General features: G+C 46.2%; 3 protein-coding genes across 7 annotated transcripts in view; all 3 read left to right on the top strand.

Moving 5' to 3' along the window:
• dbt (dihydrolipoamide branched chain transacylase E2) overlaps positions 1-9,020 on the top strand; it is a 13,125-nt gene extending 4,105 nt beyond the window's left edge. The window contains exons 6-11 of one of the 2 annotated variants that reach the window (XM_050054152.1): positions 1,073-1,319; positions 1,575-1,741; positions 1,822-1,899; positions 3,381-3,572; positions 3,658-3,729; positions 6,577-9,020. In XM_050054152.1, coding sequence (XP_049910109.1) covers positions 1,073-1,319; positions 1,575-1,741; positions 1,822-1,899; positions 3,381-3,572; positions 3,658-3,729; positions 6,577-6,744 — 924 coding nt within the window. In that variant the 3' untranslated portion in view covers positions 6,745-9,020. Of the gene's footprint in view, positions 1-1,072; positions 1,320-1,574; positions 1,742-1,821; positions 1,900-3,359; positions 3,573-3,657; positions 3,730-6,576 lie in introns of both variants that reach the window. The other variant, XM_050054151.1, reaches the window with a different exon arrangement.
• Positions 1-10,428, top strand: part of grin3bb (glutamate receptor, ionotropic, N-methyl-D-aspartate 3Bb) — a 176,221-nt gene that overhangs the window by 57,483 nt on the left and 108,310 nt on the right. The window lies entirely within an intron of this gene.
• lrrc39 (leucine rich repeat containing 39) overlaps positions 9,148-10,428 on the top strand; it is an 8,555-nt gene continuing 7,274 nt past the window's right edge. For 2 of the 4 annotated variants that reach the window (XM_050054169.1, XM_050054167.1), the window contains exons 1-2: positions 9,148-9,246; positions 9,881-10,119. In XM_050054169.1, coding sequence (XP_049910126.1) covers positions 9,983-10,119 — 137 coding nt within the window. In that variant the 5' untranslated portion in view covers positions 9,148-9,246; positions 9,881-9,982. The remainder of the gene's footprint in view (positions 9,247-9,880; positions 10,120-10,428) is intronic. The other 2 variants (XM_050054170.1, XM_050054168.1) reach the window with 2 other exon arrangements.

The following is a 10,428-nucleotide window of genomic DNA, read 5'->3' as shown; positions in this document are numbered from 1 at the left end:
TGTGTCCAGTGTCCTCACTATGTGTCCAGTGTCCTCACTATGTGTCCAGTGTCCTCAGTCTGTGTCCAGTGTCCTCACTATGTGTCCAGTGTCCCCACTATGTGTCCAGTGTCCGATTCTTCATCGATTCCTTGTGTGAATTTTAGACGTTACAGGTTTTTGGTGTCAACAACATAACTGTTATTGAGTTTCTTCTTCTCTTCTTTGCTGCTATCATCTGAAGTGGAACAAATTAAAGAATATTTCTACAGCAGTTGTTTCATCTTCGTCAAATAACGTTAAAGAATCTGTTAGTGTTGTCACGGTAACAAAATTGGGACCCATCTTGTGCTGCGGAGCACTATGGCCGCCGTATTTGACAGGAATACGTATTCCTGTCCGTGTCTGTGTCTGTGACCCCCGTGGTTGAAATCTGAACTCACACAGCTGCTGAATGATTTATTTTGCTCGCACAAAACTATTTGTAGTCGCAAATGTGAGTAACGTTAAAATGCTCGCACAGTAGAGCCCTGTAGTGGAAAACATATCACTGTAGCATTGGTGGTGTTTCCGCCCTTGCATGTACTTACAGTGCTGCATAAGTTGCACGTCATGCTGTTGTGATGAGTGAATGTCATGAGTCTTTCTTGGTGAAGTGAAGCCATGCTTTCGACCGCGTCTGTCTCTCCACCACTACGTCTTCTTTGTTGTTGAACATACTGCTGCCTGACGAGCGTGACGTGCGTTATCGACGTAAAGATTCGGCGTAATGAAAAGAATCGATAAGGGAATCGTTAAACATAAAGGCTAATGATGTCGATGAATTGAACCAGTTGGAACCGGTTCTCGATTCCCATCCCTAGTTGTTACCATGGAGCTTCAGTGTGAGTGTCATGAATATACAGTGTGACCAGGAGAGCTGTGGGTTTGTTCACAGCTCACAGTCTTCATGTTCCTCATGTTTAACACCACGGCACAGTGAACTGGTGACAGGAAGCTCCAGGTTTCCAGAATAAAATCACCAATTAATCTGCTGTAGTTCATTATAACTGTTCTTTCAACTTCTACTTCCTGTTCTGTCCTGGTGTCTCAGATAAAGCTCAGTGAGGTGGTGGGGACGGGGAAGGACGGACGGATCCTGAAGGAGGACATCCTGAACTTCCTGGCGAAGCAGACGGGCGCCATCATCCCTCCGACCCTGTTCCAGGAGGTCCAGACCCTGCCCCCGGTCCCGCCCCCTGCTGCTGCCAAGCCTGTCAGCGCTGCGGCGCCCGTCAAACCTACACCCGCCACACCCAGACCTGTCTTCACCGGGAAGGATGTCACTGAGCCCCTGAAAGGTCAGAGGTCATGTCACTGCTTGCAGGTGCTCTCTGATTGGTTCTTCCTGTCGCCATATTGAACAGACTTCCTTTATTTTCACAATAAAAGTCCTGTTTGACGCTGAGCAGCAGCAGCAGAAGAAAAACAGTTTAAACATGAACCGACAGGAGCAGAGAGTTCAGGGTTCAGGTCTGAAGTGGACTCACGGTCCAGGTCTCTGAACAGACCCACAGGAAGCTGCAGTGACATCATGTCCTGTTTGTGTCGTGCAGGTTTCCACAAAGCGATGGTGAAGACGATGACAGCGGCGCTTAAGATTCCTCACTTCGGTTACTGTGATGAGGTGGACCTGACCCGCCTGGTGTCTCTGAGAGCCGAGCTCAAGTCCATCGTCGAGAGTCGAGGCGTCAAACTCAGCTTCATGCCATTCTTCATCAAGGTACGCCGCTGCTCCGCCTCCGTGCTCATCACTCACATGTTCATAGAGTCCATGTTCACGCTGCGCTCTCATTGGTCCAGGCTGCCTCCCTGGGCCTCCTTCACTTCCCCATCCTCAACGCCTCGGTGGACGAAGGCTGCCAGAACATCACGTACAAGGTCGGCATTTTGTTTTCTATCACTGCTGTTTGACCTCTGACCTCTGACCGGTTTCACACTCATGTTTCACTCCTTTAATCCATCATCGCCTTCGATATCACTGTGTCATGTTAAAGTTTGGACACCCTGAGACAGCCGAGCAGTGAGACAGCCAAGCAGTGAGACAGCTGTCCCAGTGTCTCTTGTTGACAGTGATGGTGAGGACAGAGCAGGTGACTCCTGACAGCTTGTCCCAACACTCAGCAGCCATGGGCTCCTCTACACAGCTGCAGCACTCTGAACACTCTGACCTGATGAAGACCTGATGAAGACTAGAGGAAGATAGCAAAGTGTTTTCAGGTCACTTGGTCATGTCACTAAGAAATGGACGTTCACAAGAACTGTGGAGGTCAAGCTGAGGTCTGAGTTCAGTTCAGCTTTTACTGGCTCAGCTGTTCACAGAGACAGAGATGTTGTGCAGACTTTAACAGGTGACTGTATATTAACCGGAGCCGTCTCCATGGCAACAGAGGAGGTGAATAAGGAGCGGTTAAAGCTGCGTATGGCTGTAACCAACCAAAGAAAATCCTGGTTGACTGAAATTCTACCGAGTCATCGACCGATTGATTGGTCACGGGGGAAAAAAATCTGCACGGTTTATCTTTAGATGAACTTCATCACCACAGTGCACGTCACCTGATAACGTCATGTGACCACCAAAGCGTCACAGAGCTCGATGTTCACTCTGTGTTCAAGCAGGTGGAAAATAAATGTGACGTCTGATGTGATAATGTCCAGAAATGTTCCACCTGAGCTGCGTGCTCAAGTCTGTCTTGAAAACGCTGACACTGTGGCCACTATAGAAGGTTCCTCTGGGGTTGACGATGTCATAAATATCTCTGTAACGCTGCACGCGAGAGAGACTTAGTTCTGCGTTTAGCCCAGAAGCTAACGTTAGCCATCCTGCCGCTCCAGCAGGCGCTTCAGCCTGGAGCTGCTGCAGAGTAACTCAGTAAAATAAATCCAACACTGAACGTCGTCTGTGATTATTGATCTGTTGTGAAAACAAAAGCTGAATAATGTTGAACTTTGGGTCAAACGCTGCGTTCATCACTGTCACCAGCCGTCCAATCACAGTGGAGAAAGGGTGTGAGAAATATCACACATCAGTTTTCAGCAGTGAAATAAAGATTTCAGTGACCTGATTAAAAATAACACCAGTGAGAGTTTAGTCTGTTGAAGACAGAACGACCAATCCATTGACCAGCTGATCAGAATTTTACGGCGCAGCTCTGTCACAATCTGAGTCATTACTAAGTTGAGAGCATGATTAAAATATTTGGTTTTTATTTCCTGTTTCAGTTTCAGCTTTTTCTTCTGTAAAATGTTGATGTGATGAAACGTGTTGGTCTGTTTCCACCTGAAGACGCCGCAGCACATGAGCCTCCTGCCAGCTGTCCTTGTGTCTTTGTTGTTGGCAGACATGTCTCTGTGTCCCGCAGGCGTCTCATAACATCGGCCTGGCGATGGACACCAGTCAGGGTCTGCTGGTTCCCAACGTGAAGAACGTCCAGCTGCTCAGCGTGTTTGACATCGCTCAGGAGGTGAACCGTTTGCAGACACTCGGAGCTGCAGGTCAGCTGGGAACCAACGATCTCAGCGGAGGAACCTTCACCCTGTCCAACATCGGATCAGTGAGTACAACAACAACAACAACAACCTGAACCTGCCGCACGTCTGAGCAACACCAACCTGTGTCCTGTTGTTGCTTTAAACCAGATCGGAGGGACGTACGCCAAACCGGTCATTCTTCCTCCTGAAGTCGCCATCGGAGCTCTGGGAACAATCCAGGTGGGTTCAGACTCTTCAGGGTCAACACTTGTTAGTCACAACACGCACGCCTCATCAGATACACGTGTTAATATGTTAATGTGCTGCTGTGATGTCATCAGATACACATAAAACAAGGACACTGCACATAGTGTGTGTGTGTGTGTGCGTGCTAGCTGGCAGCTGTAGCTCCGCCTCTATTTCCTTCCATGCTTCGTCCTTGTTTACGTGATCATGGTCAGAGCTGCAGACGCATCACAAGGCTTCACAAGAGGATATTTTGAAAAACCTCGGTGCGTTTCCACTGAAATTACCCGGGTAAAAAACTTTCCCTGGAAAAAGTGCCTAGCAGGGGGGTAGGACTTTTCAGATTACCCAGAATTCTTGAGGGGTGGGGCTGTTTGCCAAGGAACGCTGATCGGTGGACTCACACTTGCAGCGTGCCACACTTCCTGGTACGGGCAGCTGCTGCAAACTTTATTACATTTCTACAAGCTTCACTTCATTTGTGTTTTGTTTAAGGATGGGTACTGACACCTGGTACTGAATTAGCCCCGTGGCTAAATTATAAAGACCGTAGTATTGATAAGCGCTGATGGTAATGGTTCTTTTGTGCTGGTGCTGATCTTCTCCACACACACACACACACACACACACACCAACACGACATGGTAACCGATGAACAGTGGAGCAGCCGCGGTGGAAAAAAGTGAAGATAACTCGTAAATGACTCGAGTTGACGGCAGCTACACTCGTTACTCTGTACAGCCCTTCCAGAAAAATGATTGTGATTGTTGTTGGCAAAAATCCTTGATTATGCGGCACGTTTTCTTAAAAAATGCGATGGAATATGCGGGAACTCACAAAAACTGTGGTTTGATGAAAAAGAGAAAAAAGTGATTCCCCCAACAGCCTGTTGTGACTAGGCTACTACCTTAATGTAAAGAGTCATTTCTAATTACTTCCTATGATAAGCAAGCATACTACATCCCAGAAAGTGCAGGGAATATTTAAGTTCTCATCTTGTTTTATTTCAGACCTTAATAAACACATGGCTCAAACTTACAAAACATTGCTGAGTCAAACAAGTTCTGTAGCTTTTCAAAAGAATATGTTACAACTTATGTAAAAATAAATAAAATATATATCCTGTCATGAAGGCTATGGAGAGAGATCCGTTTTTGCGCACCCGCTGTTTAAGCACTTTTTGAAAGGAGTCAGGCGTCAGAGACCTGTCACGTGCTCTTTGGCACCACAGTGGGATTTACCCCTGGTGTTACGCGCTCTGGGAGAACCTCCCTTCTCTCTGTCACAAATCTCTCTCAAACTACTGTCATTGAAGACAGCGCTTCTCTTAGCCCTGACTTCGTAAGAGAGTGAGTGATTTATGTGCACTCTAAGTCTCCCCGTCTTGTCTCGTTATCAGAGATGACGGGAGCGCAGCTACTCTGAGACCGAATCCCTCATTCATGCCTAAAATCATAACCAGCTCTTTTAGGTCAAGAGTTATTTCACTGGAAACATCACAGCGACTCTGCCCAGTGCGACCTCTGTCTCATTACGTGATGTGCGCAGCGAGCCTCCGACAGACACAACAGCTGTTTGTACATTACAGAGAGCATTCACAGGGAAAACCCTCCAATTAATATTTCAATTTTCTGATAAGATATATGTGACTTTTTTGCAACGAAAACGTGGGGATTATGAAATCATGCAAGCCCCGCATATTTTGCGCATTTTGCGTGGAAATCGGCGATTTATGCAGTGAAAGTGCGTCATCTTTGAAAAAATGCAGCCCCCGCATGAATATGTGGACTTTGGCTGATTATGCGTTGAATCAAGCGATCGCATAATCATGTTTTTCTGGAGGGACTGACTGTAAGTGACATTAACCCTTAGGGAGTAAGAAGCCAATACTTTATCAATACATGAGTTCAGCAGCATGAACATGTAAACATGTAGACAGTGATATTCAATAGGCTCCGCCCACAGTCTCTCATCTACCGACACTAACATTATGTCTGACACAAGGACAGCACGCTAGTTCAGCTGATGGTGAGTTGTTCCTAATGAACTCTAATGACAGCTGTCTGTTTGGAGACTGACTTAGTTTGACACGTAAAAGACTTTACACTGAGCTGCTGGCTGAGACAAACAGCCCAGCTCTCTACACCAGCACTGTGTCACCACGTAACCAGACAAGCTGGTGGAGCCAAATACAGGACACACGCTGAATCATCTGTCATCACGCTAATTTGAACAAATGTTCAGGAACTTTGAGGTGGAAACAAACCACAGATTCTTTTAGCCAGGTAAACACATTTCCAGGAAATAAAAGTTCCTGGAAGTGTTGGTGTAAAGGGGCTATTGTTTTCCTCACATTACTTCTGGTGCTTTAGTTTTGCCTCCATGGCGAGCTGCTATCCGTCCGTTTGATTGGCTCATTTCATGCTGCATTTCTATTGGTTGTTCAGTAGACGTAGGTGGTGACAGCATCACACTGTCAGAGTTTGATCCCAGGCTGTCTTTGATCACAGACCGTGACAACGACCATCCTTGACCCTCTCTGACTGTGTGGTGTAGGACCACCATGTTAGAGCCACGCCAAAGATATCAACACGCTTCTTTACCGCTGGTCGTCTTCAGTCTGGGACAGACCAGAGTCACACAGTGTGCACGGGGTTAAACAGATGAACTCACGCCTCCTCGTGTTGACTGAAACTGAAACTGAAGACGTTTCCTGTTTAGTTTTTTTTTTTTGTAAAAACATAAAATGGTTTCAGTTTGTCTTTTTTCTTTTTCATGTCAGGAACTAAAATATATTTTCACCATAACGACCCTGGACGCTGGTGTCTGTTTCTCCGTCAGGTTCTTCCTCGGTTCGACGCCAGTGGTCAGGTGGTCCGAGCTCACATCATGAACGTCAGCTGGTCGGCGGATCACCGCATCATCGATGGAGCCACCATGTGTCGGTTCTCCAACTTGTGGAAGGAGTACCTGGAGAACCCAGCCAGCATGGTGCTGGACCTGAAATAGACAGAGGAATATTTCCCATCAGCCCAGAGGAGGACGAAGACCTTCATCACTGCTCCATCTCCTCTTCCTCTTCTGATGCCTTCGCTCCCTCTCTCTGTTGGAGGCCTTCATGTTCACTCGCTGTTGTTTCCTTGTTGCCTTTGAGCCAGGCGCCAGGAGGAGGGGGAGGGGTCAATTACGCTGTTTCCGTGACGACCAACAACACACACACACACACACACACACACACACACACACACACACACACACAGAGGAGGTCAGAGTTAAAACAAACACTGACATATGATCTTCAATGTTTCAGAGAACAGACTACAAACTGATGATGATGAACTTTACTCTTCATCACTTCACCAGAATGACCTGCTGTGAATCAGTGAATCAGTGAACTGGTGAATGGAGCTTGTTGTTGTTTGAAACCTGCTCTTCATCCTTCAGTCACAGTTTGTCTTCCTGTGAATCAGCTGCTCTGAGATCAGTTTGTAGTCACTGGACTGAAACATTAAAGGGACAGTTCACACGTTCACACGTTCACATGTTCACACGTTCACATGTTGTGCTGTGTGAGGCACTGATCCACAGTCAGTGTGTTTCCTACAGCAGACGTCAGTCAGCAGTTTGGAGTCTGACATGGAGGATGAAGGACGTCCTGCTGTGGGCGGAGTCAGAAACTAAATGTGTTTTAGACTCCTTAAAAATCATCCTCAGTTTAAGTGTACGTTATATTGAGAATATTTTCACTGCTTCATCTTAATGTCACACTGATGATAGACGGGACAATGAAGCTGTTTTCTCTCTCGTCACAGCCAGACTGTCTGGCAGCAGCAGACCAGCAGCTCCTGAGTTCACTCATGTTAAATCACTGGTTTTCTTCATGGAGTCTGGCTGTGATGAGAGAGAGATAGAAGACTCAAACTGTTTCCATGACGACAGAGGAAACAGATTTATATAAACCCCTGTAAACATGTCAGTGTGAGTGAAATGGTCCTGCAGTGAATGTGTCACAGTGGGACTAACACACCCAGATCATGTGACTCCTGCATGTATACAGTCAATCAGACCCAAACTGGCCGAGGCGCTCTGAGCATGCTCCACAGTTTCCGCCCCGGGCTTTGACCCGGAAGTCCATAAATGTGTAAGAGAAGAAGAAGCCGGTAACAACATGGAGAAATCTACATCCAGAGCCGTGACTTTTTGGACGGACCAAATGTACAGAGCTGTAACATGTGAACGTGTGAACTGTCCCTTCAAACGTCAGTTTGTCAGTTGTCGTGTCTTTGTGTTCATGTTCTGTGATGAAACGTTCTATGTAGAACCAGGTTCCTGTTTATCAGACGTGTCAGAGTCCAGCAGAGACACTGGGACTAAAACCATCCATGATGTCTCTTTAACTCACTGTCACATGACTTTTATTCAGCCAGTCAGACAGAGACGTGAGCTCAGTTAGCTGATGACTTCCTGTCTGACGTTTGGTTGAAGGAAAGTTCTGCGTGTCGTCATTTCGATCTCTGATGATCTGCTGCGGTCTGATCTGATCTCAGAACTGTTTCTGCACCTGGTCCAGTATGCTAATGAGGGGGGCGGGGTCAGGACACCTCATGAGTCAGGTGAAGGGTCAAGTGTCACATATTTGGAACAGTTGGTGTGAATGAATGAAATCATGATTCAGTTTCTGACGTCTCGTCAATAATCAATAACACAGAAGAATCAGCGTCAACAAACGTGTTCTGCGGTTCAGACCCGTCTCCCTCCTCACGGTTACTGTCTGTCCTCCGTCTGTCCTCTGTCTGTCCTCTGTCTGTCCTCCGTCTGGCCTCTGCTGTTTCATAATAAACACTAACCCTGACAGACAATTATCAACCTGTAAATAACCACAGTGAGTCCTGACTGCAGACCTGGTCCTGGTCCTGGTCCTGGTCCTGGTTCCTGCTGACTGCAGACCTGGTCCTCGTCTGTCCTGAAGACTGTTACAGAACCTCCTGATGATAATAATGATAGTAGCCTGATCCAGGATCAGCTCCTGGACCTCGGTCTCCTCTCTCCTGGACTTCCTGTCTGTCCTGGTGGCTGCTGGGTAAAAAGCACATGGTGTTGGTTGTATGTTACTTTTCCTGCTTTGTGTTTTTGGTTTTAGCGACAGACTTGATGTAAAGGTGTAAAAAACAAACAAACCTGGGTTTTTGTATTTTTGGGATCTCGTGGATCTGAAACGATTCAAATTTAATGAACTGTTTGAACCTGGTGAAAAAAAAGTTTCAATAAAGTTGAAGTGCACAAAACGAGTGTGTTCGTCAGCCGCAGACACTGAAACATCTTGCTGTTGGAGTCACACGTCCACAGATGGCCATACCAACACAGTCATGTGACTGGGCACCTTGTCATGTGACTGGGCACCGTGTCAGAGGGGTCATGTGACCTGGAGGCTAAATTTATCGGCAGGTCTGAGGTCAGATTTCAGCAGAAGAGACGCAGCATGGAGGACGGCCACTGCTGCGTTCACACAAGGTGAGACCTGACACACAACACGACCACGAATCTGACGGAGTGCTGCGACTGAACGACGCTCAGACTGATTCTTTATATCTCAGTGTTTGTTCAGCTGCTGAACTCACAACAGCTCAAACTAAAACTTAAAGGGCAAAAAAAATCTACAACTTCAGAAAAACTTAATTTCAAATAAACTTTTCTGCTGTTTGTTTAATTTAAAGATTAAAACACAAAATAATTTAACATTTGAACTTAAGATGAGAATAAATGATCTAAATAAATAATCACTGTTTTTCTTCATTTTATTTTGTTGTTTGTATTTAAATGTTTGTCAACATGTTTTTGTATCGAAGGCCGTGTGATTATTTATAGATACAATAATTAATGTTTTTATTGGAGGACAAAACAAATAAACAAAAGATAATCAGGTACAAAAGTCTCGTTGCTGTCAGAGAATGTGAACTGTGTTTTTGTGCGAAGGTTCAGAAGGTCGCTGATGTGCACGAGTGTGACTGTGAATATCTGCAGGTGATGAAGGCGAGACGCTGACAGGAAATGACATCATATAAATACTGATGATAGTAACAAACAATACGACAAACATCATACTGAGTACAGTCCTAAAAATGAAGTGTGAATGTTGACCCAGCAGGAGGCTCAGAGGGAGGACCTGGCTGCAGCTCAGAGGTCAGAGGTCGTCCAACCTGCTCACCTGTGAACTGTGACATCACACGGCTGACAGGAAGTGGTCATCATGGTGGGCGTGGTGGCGTGCAGTTCAGTGAGCTCCATTAAAGCTCTGTGGGAGACGAGAATCAGGAGGGTGCAGGAGGAGCAGCAGGAGGCGGAGGAGCAGAGGAAAAGGAAGGACAGGGGTGGGGCCACCAGCAGGTCAGACTCCACCCTCTTCTGCTGACAGATGATTCTATTGGTTAAAACTACAGGAAGTCATAATTTGAAGTGTTGTGACTCCAATACAGATTCTAAAACTTGTTTAATATTTTATTAACTCCACTCATGACGAGCTTCATCACATCATGCCGTCCCCGAGTTCTTCTTTCAGTTAGCCACTAAACGCTAACATCTGCTGTTCTTCTTCTTTCAGTTAGCTGCTAAACGCTAACATCTGCTGTTCTTCTTCTTTCAGTTAGCCGCTAAACGCTAACATCTGCTGTTCTTCTTCTTTCAGTTAGCCGCTAA

Source organism: Epinephelus moara, chromosome 10, assembly GCF_006386435.1.
Source record: "Epinephelus moara isolate mb chromosome 10, YSFRI_EMoa_1.0, whole genome shotgun sequence".
NCBI lineage: Eukaryota > Metazoa > Chordata > Actinopteri > Perciformes > Serranidae > Epinephelus > Epinephelus moara.
The sequence above is the reverse complement of the archived record's forward strand: the minus strand, read 5'-3'. Positions and strand labels throughout refer to the sequence as shown.